Source organism: Chelonoidis abingdonii, chromosome 2 (genome assembly GCF_003597395.2).
Source record: "Chelonoidis abingdonii isolate Lonesome George chromosome 2, CheloAbing_2.0, whole genome shotgun sequence".
Classification (NCBI taxonomy): domain Eukaryota; kingdom Metazoa; phylum Chordata; order Testudines; family Testudinidae; genus Chelonoidis; species Chelonoidis abingdonii.
The window spans coordinates 293,198,416-293,216,096 of NC_133770.1; the positions used below are offsets into that span (position 1 = coordinate 293,198,416).

At 39.7% G+C, this 17,681-nt stretch overlaps 1 protein-coding gene across 9 annotated transcripts in view; it reads right to left on the reverse strand.

Moving 5' to 3' along the window:
* Positions 1–17,681, reverse strand: part of PTK2 (protein tyrosine kinase 2) — a 405,326-nt gene that overhangs the window by 252,942 nt on the left and 134,703 nt on the right. For 5 of the 9 annotated variants that reach the window (XM_032803220.1, XM_032803217.1, XM_032803218.1 and 2 more), the window contains exon 1: positions 2,527–2,763. In XM_032803220.1, coding sequence (XP_032659111.1) covers positions 2,527–2,721 — 195 coding nt within the window. In that variant the 5' untranslated portion in view covers positions 2,722–2,763. Of the gene's footprint in view, positions 1–2,526; positions 2,764–17,681 lie in introns of those variants that run through there. The other 4 variants (XM_075063277.1, XM_075063281.1, XM_075063280.1 and 1 more) reach the window with 1 other exon arrangement.

Consider the following 17,681-nt stretch of genomic DNA (forward strand, 5'->3'; position numbering starts at 1 on the left):
TTTCCTGTCTACCTGGCCAGTGCATCCGAGTTCAGATGGCTTTCCAGAGCGGTCACAATGGTGCACTGTGGGATACCGCCCAGAGGCCAATACCTTCGATTTGCAGCCACACTAACCCTAATCCGACATAGCAATACCGATTTCAGCGCTACTCATCTTGTCAGGGAGGAGTACAGAAACCGGTTTAAAGAGCCCTTTATATCGATATAAAGGACCTCGTTGTGCAGACGGGTGCACGGTTAAATCAGTTTAACGCTGCTAAATTCGGTTTAGTGTAGACCAGGCCCCAGATTAGGACATACCTTAACCAATTCGAAGAGATTGTTCCTGAGCCAGTAAAGACTGAATTAAAATCCAACAGATTTACAAATCAGTGCAACAATTCCTTATGAAAAAGTATTAGGGTGCTGAGAGAAAACCAAAGTCCCTTCCAGGAATACAGGAGGCTGCAGTAGCTGTCAAATGCACCCTTGCCATAGAAAAAGGTAAACCTGATTTGGTTAAAAATAAAGGTAATCCAAATATATTAGGGAATCGGACATTTGAGGAAGTGGGAAAGGAAATGCCATCTCCTTGACATTAGTGCATGCCAAAAACATCTACCACTTTAACAGCAGAAATACCTCTAATAGGAGGATTTGGGGTTTCCAGGAGAGCTCACAGATTTCCTTTGAAAATTGGAAAGGTTCCCCTGCTAAGATCCCATAAAATAGACTGACAGGTTAAAAGACTTGAAAACTTAAAAAAAAAAAAAAAAAAAAAACTCGCTGCACAACCATCCGAAAAAGCCTTGAAGCTTTGGCTATGCTCAAGAAGTCATTCCGAAACAAACAAAAAGAACTTCTAATTGAGTAATGGGGGCCCTATTTTCTCTCTCTCGCTCGCTCTTTTTTTTTTTTTTTTAAACAAACTTTTTTATTTGTTCAGCCTTTATAAAATTAAGACTTTGATTGTTGTACTTTAAATGGCCACAAGTAACTCTGAATATGGGCTTACTCTTGAATTTACTCGTATTAGAGTTAGTGCTTGGGACCCTACATATCCCACAACTAAAGGACTTTTGATTTGGGGAATGAGAAATGTACACAAGAATGTTTGTCTTTATTTGGGCGGGGGGGTGTGGAACAGTTTTCAGCCCCTCTCCCCATTCAAAGACAGACTTGAAAAATTACAGCATTGTAAATAGATTGCTGGTGTTGAAAGGAATAACCAGCTGGTATCCACTTCTGCAGCAGGAGGCATGGAGATATGACCCCCTTAACACTTGCCTTCCCTCCCCTTATGCCCCCCCCCATTTTTTATAAAATGAGCTAGTTTGGGGTTCAAACAAATAATTTCACTAACCAAATTCACCACTTAGGTTAACACTTAGATGGTAAGATAATCATGGACAGGAATTGGTGACATTTGGGGGGAGGGGGGTGTCAAAAAATTGTTCCACATGAAAAAATGCTAAGGCTGACTCGGATTTCTGCTCCTATAACTTGCCTGATTCCCTAGATCCCTCTGAACACTAGGTGCTAATTTATTAAATTGATAAGATTCAGAAATTTTCTGGGTAACTTCCACTGGAACTTTGCATTTCGCGAGTCTACAACTACTGCCATAAAATTTACCCTCGGTTCACAATGCTGTTAATTCTTTCCATACACAGCAGTACTAAGAGAAACAATGGGAAGAGGGGAGGGCATTCTAGGTTCTTCACATTTTGTTTGTTTTCTTAAAAAGAGTTTTCTCTTGCAGAAATGTCAGTAGCAGTTAGAAACAGAATCCAGGTCTTCTGAAACTTGTCTTCTGCCCTACCCATTACCTGTCTTCAGCAGATCCTGATTATATGTCACTTAAAAACAGATTATTTAAAAAAAAAAAGGGGGGGGGGGAGAAAAATCTGAATTTGGGAGAAAACAAAGACACTAAGCAAGTAAAGAGTTTGATCCTTGCATTTTCCTATGTTCTCCAGCTCCTTCCTTTAATTTAATAAACAGCACTGAGATCTCAAAGAGAGATTCCTCCTCCAGGAAATCTTAAAATAATGGTCTCTTAATATTAGATTGCTACTTGTGCCTTCCATATAGGCCTGCTCATTCTATTCTGCCATCCACTCCAGAATAAATAATTTAAGGGTCTGCTTCTCACAGCTTTTTCTGTTACTACTCACTTAAGTCACACTCAATCCCCACAATGCCTTTCTGGAAATACACAGTGGTAAAATAATCTAAGAAGGTGTGATCAAGCTCAGTTGCTGTTTTTCCATACTGAAGTCTTTATGCCACAGAAAATGAAAACTAAATTAATGTCAACAGCCCTGTCAAGTTAACGTACAATTTGCATGTCTGCCTTTTCTCTGGGAAAATTGTTAGAAATTAAAGCTTTGCCTGAAATGATTCACAGCATGTGTCACATAAAAATTTAAAATAAACTGTAGAACATCTGTGTTCCTTCACCATTAGAGTTGTCTGTGCCACACTTTCTTAATATTAACATATACAAGCCTTTAGAGAATATGAATTCTGGGAACAGACTCACCCGAACATCAGTAGCATCTCCGTGCCGGATAATACTGGCCCACGTTGTTGGCTCACTGCTACTTTCAAAATAATGGAAGACCTTTAAGACTCGTTCCATGGCCCCTGGGGAACGCTCCACGCCAGTACTGAGGTGTGTCTTTACACTTGAATTTGGTGTATGATTCAAGTTTGGATCAAGGTAAGCTGCTGCCATCGTTTTGCTAGATGCTAGGTATCTGTCATATTCTGGGAAAGGGGAAAGAGAGAAAATACATTATTTTGGTTGCACCTCAACCTCACACTGATTCATATATACATAAAAATCTTTATGGCAAATTCTAAAGAAAGAGGATGTTTTTTCAGACCTTTAACTCAGACTCCTCAAGGATTAGTTATTTATTTTAACTTACTATTACTTATCAAGCTGCTACCCAAAGCTGTAATCATTATACATATTTTATAAAATATGTTCACAAAAATCCTAGTGGATTAATATTCAGGAAAACTCTCTGACTCATCCCTAACCAAAATTCTCTCTCTTCAACCCATTCAATAGCCACAAAAGTTTTTCCTTCCACCATTAACAAGATCATTTTCCCTCAACTTCCTCATATTTCTATCAACCCACCCCTCTTATAAAAGGTCTGAGAGACCAGACATTTTGTAACTAAATTATAAAGAATTAGCTCAGGGGTTGGCAACCTCTGGCACGCAGCTCGCCAGGCTAAGCACTCTGGCTGGCTGGGCTGGTTTGTTTACCTGCCACGTCGGCAGGTTCGGCGGACCATGGCTCCCGCTGGCCGCGGTTCGCCGTCCCAGGCCAATGGGGGTGGCAGGAAGCGCCACGGGCTGAGGGATGTGCTGGCCGCAGCTTCGCATCTCCCGCATTGGCCTGGGATGGCGAACCACAGCCAGTGGGAGCCGCAGTCCGCCGAACCTGCCAACGCAGCAAGTAAACAAACTGGCCCAAGCCCACCAGGGTGCTTACCCTGGCAAGCCGCGTGCCAGAGGTTGCTGACCCCTGAATCAGCTCATGCTCTAGTTTTACTGTGATTGTAGACCTATGGGAGGGCTGTAATTCCTGTCAGAATTGGAAGGCCCTCCTGAAGTGCCCTCAATTTGGATATGTCCCACAACTGAGGGCTCTGTACCAGAAGTGTCCAGTCACCAGTCCCTCCTGTTTAGACTAAGGCTCTATCAGATCAAAACTATGTGTTAGTTTTGAGTGTTACATTATTGCATGAGGAAAAAATAAGACAGTCAGGACCCAAACCGTTTATAACTGTATACTGTAAGTCAAAACCAACACCATGTTCTTCATCCAGAAACCAAAGGAAGTCACTACTGACTATGGAGAAAAAGTAAAATGTGCCCGCTACATGGAATAATGAATAGTAAATGGCATGTAAGTGCATTTTGTAATAGCTGAAGTTTCCAAATGGTCTTTAAGCACAGTCACACATACAGCACATTAAAATAATTCTGCCTGGTGGTGAAAGGCATGGATCATTGTGGCACGGTCTGCTTCTGAAAGAAAAGGTTGCTGCTGCTAATGAGTCAACCATGAGCGATGTGGATCAGACATGATCTGCAGCTTGAAAACCAGCCTGAGTAACAAATGGTAGACATATGCCCTCCATCAAGCAAGCTGCTACAATTCCAACCACTTCTTCCTATTTATCCAACCGCAGACTAACGTAGCTTGTGGAACTGCATCTCATGCAGACTGCAAAGACATCTGAGAATACAGCCCTCCAATTCAAACAACACTTTTTACCTCATCATTAAATGCTAATGAGTTTTCAGTCTCAGAGAATGGGAAACAATGACGGTCATCATAGCCACTACTGTTTCATATGAGGATAGGATTTAGGGAAATTAATGAGAGCTCTGAAAGCACTTCAGAATACTCTTCTGAAGGACAAGTGACTGAATTGTGGGCAAATATGCAAGCTTTTACTTGCTTGTCTTCTGGTTATATTGCACAGATTCGTTTTGAGGAAGGTCACTAGTAACAGAAGGGATGAAAATAAAATATATATATATATACCCTAAAAGATGCTGCTAAACTGTGGTATCTCAGGAAAACCCATATTCTTAAGTCTACTGCCTAGAAGGATGGAGAGTAAGGACAGCTGGGTTCTATTCTTAGCTGACAGACCTTGGTCAAATAATGTAAGGCCAAATTCTGATACCTTTACTTACATTGAGCAGCCAGGTGCTACAAAATGTAAAAGAATCTGAATCTTGCCATTAACTTTTGCTTTCAACTACATGGAATACTGAAAGCTTCACAGTATAAGGCTATGTTTTGGAGAGTTAACCAAGACTGACAGAAAGTATTCCAAAAATAAGAAAGCAGTTTTTAATAACAATTCAATCATTTTATGATTCATTGTAATTTTGTTTAAAAACCTAAAGCTTCCTCTTTTATTAGATGCCAAAAGGGCAACACATTACATTTCTTGTTATGGGTCTATTAACATTTCCATTAAACCAGTCTCCTATTTTCAAGAGCTTATAATGTTGCTGTAAGATTCTGTCCTACGCTTAAGTCCGGTAGTGTACTATTGAATATAATACAAAAACAGTTAAAATGTTTATATAACATTTGTTTGGCTATTTTAAGTTATAAAGAAAGATAAGATTACCAGCATTATATGTAAAAGCAGCAAGGAGTCCTGTGGCACCTTATAGACTAACAGACGTATCGGAGCATGAGCTTTCATGGGTGAATACCCACTTCGTTGGATGCATGGGAAGCATTATATGCTTATTTGTACTCGTATAAACTCAAAACTGCCTTGGTTTTTGCATTCCCCTGACAGATCTTTGATTTACAGTGCGAATTCAGCCCTCTGTATTCAACAGAAAAACTACTAAGTTACTAAGGATGAAAAATCATCTGAAGCACATATGGAGACATATTTCCATAATATTTTATTAATGGATGTATCCATATTTTAGGATGGGACAATATCAAGGCTGAAATGTGTACAATTATGCTAGTCACTCTCATTTGGATTTGAAGTTGTGTGTCTAGCTATCCTGTCCTTTTGTCCAATATCTGCAATGTTTTAGGTGAAAGTCCTATTTTCCAAATTCCTGGTTCTTTAGACAGCTATACTAATATTTCTCAATATCCTACCAACATGCTAGAATGGAGCAGAGAGAGGAGAAGAATGGATCATCAAGAAGCAGAGTCCCTGCACTGTTAGCATAAAGTAGCCCTGCTGAGATGTTTTGATTTTTATCAAATCATGCAGCAGGTCATTGCCAGGTGATTTATCCAACTCTGCCACAGTGCTCACAGGGTGTGCATGGCTTGGGGGGTGTCACATGGGTATGGGGGGAATAGAGGATGGCTAAATTCTATTATAGCTGTCTTCATATATTCTAGAATGTCCAGAAAGGTAGTACCTAAGTGTTTCCCAGGTAAATCAGGATACAATGGAGGTGCCTAGTGGACTATCTGGATTCTTCTGCTCCTCTTACTTTCCCTGCTTATAGGATTAATAAAAACAGCAACAAAGCAAATCAGCAGCAGCAGCAGCATTCTGGTTACATTTGGAGGATATTTTCCAACAGGACACCTTTCTGCATGTCCTCCAAGCAACAAGACTGAATTAGTCTAATCCTTTCTGGAACCTCATTTCCAGAGACCATTTCCGCCTCAGCCAAAAACACAATCTTCCTCTTATGTACTTCATGCTAGCCTTTGTGAACTGCTTATTCCCAGAGGAGTGGGTCATGGATAGAGTCAATGCTCGTGATTAATCACACAGTGCAGACATGATCAATAAAGCTCAGTGTTATGTACCTCACTATCAAGACTTAGTGCTTTGATTTAAGGATTTCCCAGCAATGTGGGTCACAGAGTTAAGACAATTAAAAAAATTATGAAATCAATCATTTCAATTGATTTTAAAATGTTTAATACAAATAGAGGAGGTATGGTGGTCGTTTAATGGGCTTTCTTTCAGAGAAATCTTTTCTTTTCCAATGATCATATTGATGAATGCGAGTCAATTTGATAATAATTAGAAGAGGCACTAAACTGGGACTATTTTGGTTTAATATCTGTTGTACAAAGAAGGGTAGATGGCCCAGAATGTCCTGTTTGTATGTTCAAATACTATTCGAACTACCTTTTTGTCATTCTTCACACTGCGACTGCATATTAACGCTTGAATGTTTCACAAAGATCTATACAGATTATAATAAAAATTATTTCTATCCTCTGATTCCCACCTTAGGCTTCAGGATGTTCAAATATATAAGTTTATGTCCCTGCTAGGTCACATTTCAGATAAATGACTTAGCCATTTCACTTCAAAACTATGAAATTCATTTCTCCCTTAAAAATCTAATCACCTGCCTCTTCACAGCTATAATCAAGATTTAGACTTCATTTCTTTCTCTTGCCATGTTCAAAGTCTCTTACAAATCCCTCCAAGTTACTTTTAGATGACAGATTTTTAAGTTATTGAGAGGAAACTAAATTTTTAGATTACCTGCACTGCTAATACAACAGGGACAAATGAAGTTCTTGCAGAAATGTGTTGCTGCTGTACCAGCAAAACAGTTTAAGTAATTGTATTCAAATTGAGAAAAAAATTAAATATTGACCAGAAATAATGTACTACATCCTAGAAAACACAGTAGTTTCAGTTCAGACATAGGTGATAATGTAAAGTTGTTGCACTCAACTTTATCAAGCTTGCTTTTGCATTGCTTGCCTTCTGAGTACTGACATGAAAACGTATCAGGTTACTTGTCACAGTTTTAGTCATACTCCAAATTTCCTGTACTGAGTACAGATATTGGTTCCTCTAAGAGATCAAGATTGTGTTATGTGTCACCTGTATCTGAAAGAAAATGACATTTCATGAAAAACAAAAGTTCTCCAATTTTTTCATATGCACTATTAAACCCTACAATAGTTCAGCCTGAATGTATTAAGTTGTGTGTCTAAACCCTAAAGGTGAATGTGAATCTTAATTGGAATTCAGAGATATTTTTAATACTAGTAGAAAATCAAAACTCTGAATAGTCCGCATGTGATTTTACACACAGATGACTCCTTCCACCACCGATCTATCTGAATGTAAGTTCTCCTTTGCCAGATTTGCTCCCAAGTTAGGAAGGTTCTTGAACAGTTTTAATGACTATTTAATGAGCAGTGTTACACAGAGGTTCTCTGAATTGCTTCTCTCTAGACAGTCACTAACCATGCATTCACCTACCATTTGAGAGGTAAAGGTGCATTTGCTTTTGTCACAGTGTCCCTCTTTCTTCAATCACAAATCTTGCTACATCCACTTTCAAGTCAGAAATTCAAGATGTAGGATTGGAGAAAAAGCAATCAGTTGAAAACAAACAATTGCCTTCTGACAACTGCTTTTGTTATTCTACTTCTTTTCCCTCTTCCTCTCAAGAATGTGGCAGGTATCCTATATTTTTTGTTATTCTACATTATGCAAATAATATTATAGACAGACAAAAAAGTGGGCAGGCTGCTGCTTTTATTCTGGTTTTGCTTGCCTATTCTTTTTACCTCCTTGCCTCATGGGCTGGGAGTATAATGCTATCTGTGGATTTCTATTGCTAGACCCATAAAGAGTATATGTCTTAAACTGCTTCCACTAAGAATGTTACTTGTTTGGAAAATACCCCATGTACACAAATCCTGGATGGAGATCTGGGAGCCACTGAGGACCCCAGTAGCATTCAGCAGGGTTGCCAACTTTTAAATGCTGAAAACCGAACCACCTGCCCTACCTATTCCTCTGGGGCCCTGACCCCTGGCCAACATCTTCCCCAGAGGCTCCACCCCAACTCTTCCCAAGACCACACCCCCTGCTCGCTCCTTCTGCCTTTCCCCCATCGCTCACTCCCCCCTCCCAAGAAGCTGGTGTGATTGAGCAAGATGGTGCTGATTCACGAGACACAGAACATCATAGACTCATAGACTTTAAGGTCAGAAGGGACCATTATGACCATCTAGTCTGACCTCCTGCACAATGCAGGCCATACAATCTCACCCATGCACTTCTATAACAAACTCCTAACCTATGTCTGAGATGTTTAAAAGAAATATTTGTTCTTTGTCTTTTGAAAAACTGTTTTCTCATACTTGATTCCTTTCTACAATAAAATTCTCAACAGAAAAATCATGTAGAAAAAACCTCTAGCCTTAGGAGCGTTCATTAAATGTCTCACCTGTTCTATAGATAGGCTTTCCTCACATACCTTCTCAGAGACTTTGTTTCTTTTTAAAAAAGAAAACTGATTTCACACTCAAATGAAGCAAACCTAATGAGCAGATTCAGTGTGGTATTATACAAATACATATTGACATTTACCCAATGTGCATCTATTTGCAATTGTGTTCTAATACTTAGGGCTCGTCTATATTAGAAAAGCTATACAGTCTTAACTAAATTAATTTGAAGTCTGTGTAGTTAAACAGCTCACTCCTAATGCACATGCACTTAAACTCATTTAACCCTTGTTTAGCATGTACTAGTAAATTACTAAATTAAACTAAACTGATTTAAGTGAGGGTTAAATAGGTTTACATGCATCTACCGTAAGTGAGAAGTACCACCATCACAAATATCCAAAAAAAAAAAAAAAAAGGTTTAAAAATCTTCCTTTAATTTGGTTAAAGGCCCATCCCCTCTCTTTTCTATGTGTTATTATGTTCTCTGTGTGTTATTAGATACCAAAAGGGACCCTGGCAATGCTGATCGGGCCTTTAAAAGTCTGGTTGGCCACCTACAGTGGGGCTAAAGCAGACTCCATGGCTCTCGGAAGTGACCAGCCTGTTCCTCAGGCTCCTACGTGCAGGGATGGCCACAGGGGCTCTGCGCATTGCCCCACCCCAAGCGCTGGCCAGTGGGAGCTGCGAGGGCAGTGCCTGCAGGTGGGGGCAGCGCCCGGAGCCACCCAGCCGCCCCTGCGCCTAGGAGCCCGAGGGACATGCCGGCTGCATCCGGGAGCCCCTGAGCTAAGTGCCACCCAGAGCCCACAGCCCGTGTTGCAGTGTGTTATGTGATTTTAGTACTGGTGTGAAGTACCGAGGAATGAAAGATTCAGGCTGTCCATGTAGGAACTACAACATAGGAAGACAATGCATACTTGAAAACTTCCCCACGCCGCCCAGCCATGTTTCCTCAAATTTGCCCTAGAGGAAAAAACATTAGAAAATCATTTGGTTTTGATGAACATTAAATTCTAAGCCTCTCTGCTGCTACTGTGGAAGATTTGTCACTCAGGAAGCTCTCAGAATAGCTCTTTTTGGTACCATGGAAGAGGCACAGACAGATTATCAGGAAGTTGTCCAGGTATTGTGTAGCCTGCAAGCAGGTCATCTGAAGGGAAGAAGTGAAGTTGGGAAGTTTTTCCTAATGTCCAACCTAAACTGCCCTTGCTGCAATTTAAACCCATTGCTTCTTGCCCTATTCTCAGAGGTTAAAAAGAACAATTTTTCTCCCTCCTCCTTGTAACAATCTTTTATGTACTTGAAAACTGTTATGTCCCCATTATTCCTCAGTGGGCTTTTGAAAAAGTAATTACCATATTTTTTGTTCAGTCAATGCTAGTAGCCAATGGTTTTAAAAAAACAGAGATCTCTGTACCACAGCAAGGTATAATAATAGCTTCCATTCATATGTCTATCCAGAAATGCATAGCCTTCCCATCACCACCACACCAAAAAAGAGTTTGCTTGCATTTTATAATTTGTTTTAAAGCATTAATTTAAACTCCACCTGAATGACTCACTGAATGATTCATTGCATGGCATTTTTAAATGAATTAAAGAATAGCACCGTTAATCAGAATTCAGCTGCCCATTGTGTTCAGAGACTGTTGCCTAAATACAGATTGTATCTTCAAATTCATTTTACCTGACAATGATTCAGACAAATGATTTACTGTATTCACTTTTTCAGTTAAATGTTTTGGAAATTTTAATAAGCAGACTTGTAAAGATACTACAATAATTAGTCACAATATCAACAGAGATTTAGCACTACAAGTTACTTACAAAAAACTCAGGATAAAGATTTCTGCATTTCCTTTGTATGAATACTTTGGGTGATTTAATATTCTGGGGGACTACGAGACAGCTATTCAGAGTAGGCAGCTCTGAAGCACTATGATCACTACCACAATGCACATGTTAATCATGCATTTGTCCTAAATTTAACAAGTCCATCGTGGCAAAAATCTACTACTAAGTTTGTACAAGTCCCTAACTAATTTAAATCTTTATTAAACCAGACACATTCATTAATATATTTTTATGCTGAGCCAGGCTACTTCAATGGCTGGTACGCCACCTTTGCTAAGTGTTACTGAAGGATTAGCTGTCACCAATTTATTATATACTGAATATGTGTTTTGAGCATTGTATTTTGGGACTAAAATAGATCTTGAGAAATGAATATTTAAATAGTGTTGACACAACTGGATAAAAGGCTTTGTACTTTGGACTAACATTTCAATATATTTACTAATAATTTGATATAAAGAAATAAGTGTTAAATATCTCCTGACTCTCAAAATGTCCCCCTCCCCTGGCAGAATAATCCCACAGGACTAACTACTGACATTTCTTAAACATTCAGTTTAACTCAGTTTTACTGTCCTCTTATTTCTTGCTCTACACTACTCAGCAACTCCCTCTGGAGTTGGCACCAATTTCCATTTGCAAGTACAATACTATGGAGTTCCACCAATGATTTTAGTAATCCACTGAGCAGGGAACAAAAGGAAACCAATGTCAATTAACTTTAATTAGTACAAGGTACTCAGTTAGTCTCAGATTTCATTTTCCTCTGCAAAAAGATGATAATTTTGAAGAACCCAAATGGTTAATTCTCACTACTTAGTTTGCTTTCGTATCTCCATGAAGTTTAGGTAACCATACTAACTTTGCCCATAGTCCCCTTCAAATTTGTCTTTTGAAGAAAAAATTCTTAACTCAGCCTGATGAATCCTATTTTAATCAAATTATGACTTATCTGAAACACTGCTGCTTCAACAGATACTGTCTGGCACTAGTTAGGCTACTGCCAAGCTGAGACCTCCAATTTCCGTCTAACCTGTACTATTTGTTACTTCATTCTCCAACCCACTCCCATCCTGGGTATTTTGTCTAGCTGACACATCTTGTCCAACATCTAGACTGTAAATTCTCTGCGCCAGGGACTGTCGTTTTATCTGTCTGCACAGCAGCTAGCACTATGAGGCCCTGAACCTTCAAGGAGGTGCCCAGATACCACTGTAATAAAATATAAGTAATAATCTCACTTTTGCATCTCATATTTATTGTCTACTTTTACAGAATGTGCAAGTCATTGAGAATAGTCGGAATATACATTTCTTAAATAAATCACAAGGAAATGAGCGGCAGAGGTTCTAAATTTTCTACAGAATCTAGTTAAAATAAATGTAATATTATATGTTTTCAAGTCGCATCATATCCTGGCAACAACCCCAACCACAAAAGTGACAAAATAAAGTGGCAAACTAAACCATCTGAACCTGAAGTCAGTTTTCTTTACAACACATATTGGCTTTGTTTTATAAATTCCCTAAGCAGCTCAAGATGGTCTTCCAAGCAGCACTCTGTGGAACAAATTTATGGTACTTTCAGAGCACAGTTCTTCAACACTCAAAATATAAAGGGTAAATTAGTGCAAAATGGTGGCACTTAATCCAAATCATCTTCACAGGGACAAGTGCAAGAACCTGCCCTAGAGGAATCTGTAGAAAAAAGAAACCAGGTACCATAAAGATGCATTTCCATTTCTTAACATGTTTGGATCTCTTTTACATTTAACATTAACTCTGACTTTTCTAGATTTATGAGGCTTGGCTCTGAGATCGTTATACCATCCCTGTTATGTATTTTATTCTATATTACTGATGTATGCTCTCAACTTTAACTCTTAACACACAGTTTTTGTCTATGATTTATGTCACTAACCTTAGGGCATGGCTACACTGGCACTTTACAGTGCTGCAACTTTTGCGCTCAGCGGTGTGAAAAAACACCCCCCTGAGCGCTGCAAGATACAGCGCTGTAAAGCCTCAGTGTAATCAGTGCCGCAGCACTGGGAGCACGGCTCCCAGCGCTGCAAGCTACACCCGTAGAGGATGTGGTTTATGTGGCGCTCCGACCACACTCACACTTCAAAGCACTGCCGTGGCAGCGCTCCCGCAGCGCAGCCACAGCAGCTCTTTGAAATTTCAAGTGTAGCCATACCCTTAGTTAACTTTTCATAGAAATCAGTGGTCTCCTGAGAATTTTATAAACAGTACACATGCAGTATACACACTGAGTAGTCTGTCCTAAAAATACACAATAGCAGCTATTATTCATGTAGTACGAAAATAGCCTATTATAAACTAATAACCTGTAACGTTTTTAGAGTTGATTCTATTTTAGTTCAACCAAAAAAAGTGAAAGCTAATAAAACAAAATTATTTTTCCAGATCTCCCAATAAAACTTGACTAAAGTAAATTACACTAGGTTTTATAAAAATAAAAATTCTGCATGGCATTCAGAACTTTTACCGCATTCTAATTTTAAGCCTGATGCAAACGAACATTGCTGAGTTACTAGTTCTCTAAAGAGCAGGAATTTCTAGTGTTAAAAAAAAAAAAAATTAACTATAGCAATAGTGTCACATACCACCATACATAGAATACTATGCTCCTGGTAATCATTCCTCCCTTGTGCATCTAACAGTTCATATTGAAAACACTTGGTTTTCCTTGAAGTGTTCAAATGAACAACACACATCCTTTCCATTTAAAAAAAAAAAATATGATCAATAGGTCTTTCTATACCCAGATTCTATGATACTTCAGTGGTGACCCAGACACTGAAAACTGACATTTCCATGTGAAAAACAGAATAGTATGTTTAATTCTTAGCTCTCCTTGGGTAACATGTTTAAAAGGCACTTCCCAGACTCAGATTAACAACAAGAGAAAGGTCCTAATGGCTGTCTGGTCAATCCCTTTGACGTTTGCAGACACAGAATACAACAGGTGGCCATCAGTCCATAACTATCAACCCCTTAGTCAGCACAAGTCAAAACAAAGGAAATCAAAATACAAATTTCTAATGCATTTCTTTGTTAAGACTGTAAGCTCTTCAGGACAGGGACTGTGCCTTCTTATATGTTTGCACAGTATCTGGCACACACCAGACATTAATGGAAATTAATAATAATGTTAGCCAAATGATTAATCATTTTAATATTTAGCATTCATTTAGCTCTTTTCAACCAAAGATCTCAAATTGCTTTTCAAAAGTGGGTAAATATAATTAACCCTATTCTATAGATGAGGAAACCAGGCACAGAGTGGTGACTAGCCCAATGTCACACAGTGGCAGAGTTGAGAAAGAACAAAGAAGTATGGGTAATAAGCAGGAAGAACTGGAAGTGCTAATAAATAAATACAACTATGACATTGTTGGCATCACTGAAACTTGGTGGGATAATACACATGATTGGAATGTTGGTGTGGATGGGTATAGTTTGCTCAGGAAGGATAGACAGGGGAAAACGGGAGGAGGTGTTGCCTTATATATTAAAAATGTACACACTTGGACTGAGGTGGATCCAAAGCCCAAGATTTGGTGTGATGGGGGACTTCAACTATCCAGATATATGTTGGGAAATAACACCGTGGGGCACAGACTATCCAATAAGTTCTGGACTGCATTGCAGACAACTTTTTTATTTCAGAAGGTTGAAAAAGCTACTAGGGGGAGCTGTTCTAGACTTGATTTTAACAAATAGGGAGGAACTCGTTGAGAATTTGAAAGTAGAAGGAAGCTTGGGTGAAGTGATCATGAAATCATAGAGTTTGCAATTCTAAGGAAGGGTAGAAGGGAGTACAGCAAAATAGAGACAATGGATTTCAGGAAGGCGGAATTTTGTAAGCTCAGAGAGCTGATAGGTAAGGTCCCATGGGAATCAAGACTGAGGGAAAAACAACTGAGGAGAGTTGGCAGTTTTCAAAGGGACACTATTAAGGGCCCAAAAGCAAGCTATTCCGATGGGTAGGAAAGATAGAAAATGTGGCAAAAGACCACCTTGGCTTAACCACGAGATCTTGCATGACCTACAAAATAAAAAGGAGTCATATAAAAAATGGAAACTAGGTCAGATTACAAAGGATGAATATAGGCAAACAACACAGGAATGCAGGGCAAGATTAGAAGGCAAAGGCACAAAATGAGCTCAAACTAGCTATGGGAATAAAGGGAAACAAGAAGACTTTTTATCAATACATTAGAAGCAAGAGGAAGACCAAGGACAGGGTAGGCCCACTGCTCAGTGAGGAGGGAGAAACAGTAACAGGAAACTTGGAAATGGCAGAGATGCTTAATGACTTCTTTGTTTCGGTCTTCACTGAGAAGTCTGAAGGAATGTCTAACATAGTGAATGCTTATGGGAAGGGGTAGGTTTAGAAGATAAAAAAAAAGAGCAAGTTAAAAATCACTTAGAAAAGTTAGATGCCTGCAAGTCACCAGGGCCTGATGAAATGCATCCTAGAATACTCAAGGAGTTAATAGAGGAGGTATCTGAGCCTCTAGCTATTATCTTTGGAAAGTCATGGGAGATGGAGAGATTCCAGAAGACAGGAAAAGGGCAAATATAGTGCCCATCTATAAAAAGGGAAATAAAAACAACCCAGGAAATTATGTAGAGAGATTTCATCATGCACACAATTCCTGCTGAAGACAGAAGGATATACTATGATCTAAATGGGTGCGGATAGGGGTTGTTTTGGACGTAAAATACTTACTAACAATAATTAGACAATCTTTTCAATAATACTTACATACAAACGACTTAAGACTGAATGTCGCACATTGGAAACTAAGCGCTGGACTGATAAGTTATGCGGAGAGAGTACCTTTACAAACGAGAAGTAAAGACGATTGCACCAATGTCTAGAGAGAGACAGGAGGCAAAAAGTCTACTAGAGACTAATGCCACTCTTGACAACCAATGAGAAGTAATTGGTTGTTTTAGTAAAAGTGCCTGGATGAAAAAGTTAAATTAACGGACAGAATGCTTTATGAGACAGTAAGCCACTAAGAGGAAGCATATATACTTCTAGTTCACGAATCGAGAGGACAGAATTAGAGGAAATGAGTATGTATTGCATTTTATATATACGTTAGGTTGCGAAATGTGCAGAATCAAGGTAGGGTCTATCAAAGTGGTATCATCACACAAGACGAATATATGAGTCAACACGAGTGATAACTGTGCATAAATAAAGCCAAACGGACTTCTGGAGTCGCACTACTATAGTCAATAAACAGACTACAGTAGAAGAAGCATCATTGCTTAACACACACGCCTTCAGCTGGAGTATTGTGTCCAAGTCTGGGCATCGCCTCATTTTCAACGAAGGATATGGAAGTAGAAACTCGAAAAGGGTTCAACAGAGAAGAGACAACAAAGAGATGATAAAGGCTCTGAGAAAATGACCTCAACATAAAGAAGGGCTGAAAGAATTTTGGGTAGTTATACACTCACTCACACAGCACTGAGAGGGGCACATGGATAGCAGTTTATCAGGTATCTAAAGGTTGTCGGTTGAGAGGGAGGAGATAAAACTGTCCGTCTTACGCCTCTAATATAAGGAACAAGCCAGCAATGCGGCTTTAACACTGCAGCAAGGGAGATTTAGTTGGAACCATTTTACGAAAAGTCTACTGTCAGGGACACACTAAAACACTGGAATAAATTGCCTAGGGAGGTTGTGGAATCTCCATCTCTGGAGATATTTAAGAGTAGGTTAGATAAATGTCTATCAGGGATGGTCTAGACAGTATTTGGTCCTGCCATGAGGGCAGGGGATTGGACTCGATGACCTCTCGAGGTCCCTTCCAGTCTTAGAGTCTATGAATCTCTGAATCTATGAATTACTTATATTACAAAAATGTGGTTCTTCAAAATGTTGTCAGTACAGATCCTACTATAGACATGTAGCCATGTCTGCTGGGGCCACATGTGTATCCTGTGCATCCACATGCTCCCATACGAGGGCATAAAGGGTTGGACAATGTGACCATCTGTCAGTTCCCTAACGATTCAAAGCCCATGTTGCTGAGGACTCCAAAATGCACGGATGGAGGAAATATTATGGTTTCCACACTGACCACTATACCTTGAAGAACCACAATTATTCTTAGAGTAAGCAACCATTCTTTCTTCTTCAAGTATATGCCAGCATGGATCCCACGGTAAGGTACTGTCAAGCAGTATCCTTCCTGAATGGTGGGAATAAGGTGCTTGAACTGTTTTATTGAAACAACAACTGCTGGACTGCTCTCCCAAACTTGGTATCACATCTAGCTGTTAGGTCAAGGGCATAATATTTGACCACAGAGGCCAATAAGAAACTATCAGGATCATTCTGGCCTTACCCTGTCTAACCCTGGATATCACAGTGGAGATTGGTGGACAATCATATAGGGGGCCGTTAGTCCATTGTAGAAGGAAGGCATCTGACAATGAGCCTAGACTCGTTCCTTCTCTGACGCAAAAGTTGAGGCATTTGCTGTTGTCTTTGGTAGCAGAAAGGTCTATTGTGGGAATCTCCCACTGATCAAATACTGGCTCTATGATGGACTTCTGCAGTGGGCCCAGATGGTTGGTTATGGCATGTCTGCTCAAGAAGTCTGCATTCCAGAAAGATAGCAAGCCAGTGGGATTATTTGTATTGATAACATGAAGCCCATAGCTTGATAGCTTCCTGGTAGAAGGATGATAACCAAAGTCCTCCCTGCTTATTTATATTGTGCTTTATCAGTCAAAATCTATTGGATGGGCAGGAATACTATGCAGGCCAGTCTTATGGTTCTGAGTTCCAGGGTGTTTGTATGGAAATTCAAGTTCTCCTGGGGCCAGGTCTTCTGGATCTGCAGATGGTTTAGACCGGAGTCCCCAACGAATCTAAATGCGCCCGTGTCCTGGATGGCAGTGGAGCATCCGCCAAGATGCTGCCAAATTTCTGTGGCATTTCAGTGGCAACGCCTCTCGATGACGTCAGTTGTCAGCGGCAAGTGGCATCATCGAGAGGGGTTGCCGCAGAAACGCCGCAGAAATTCGGTGGCATTTCGG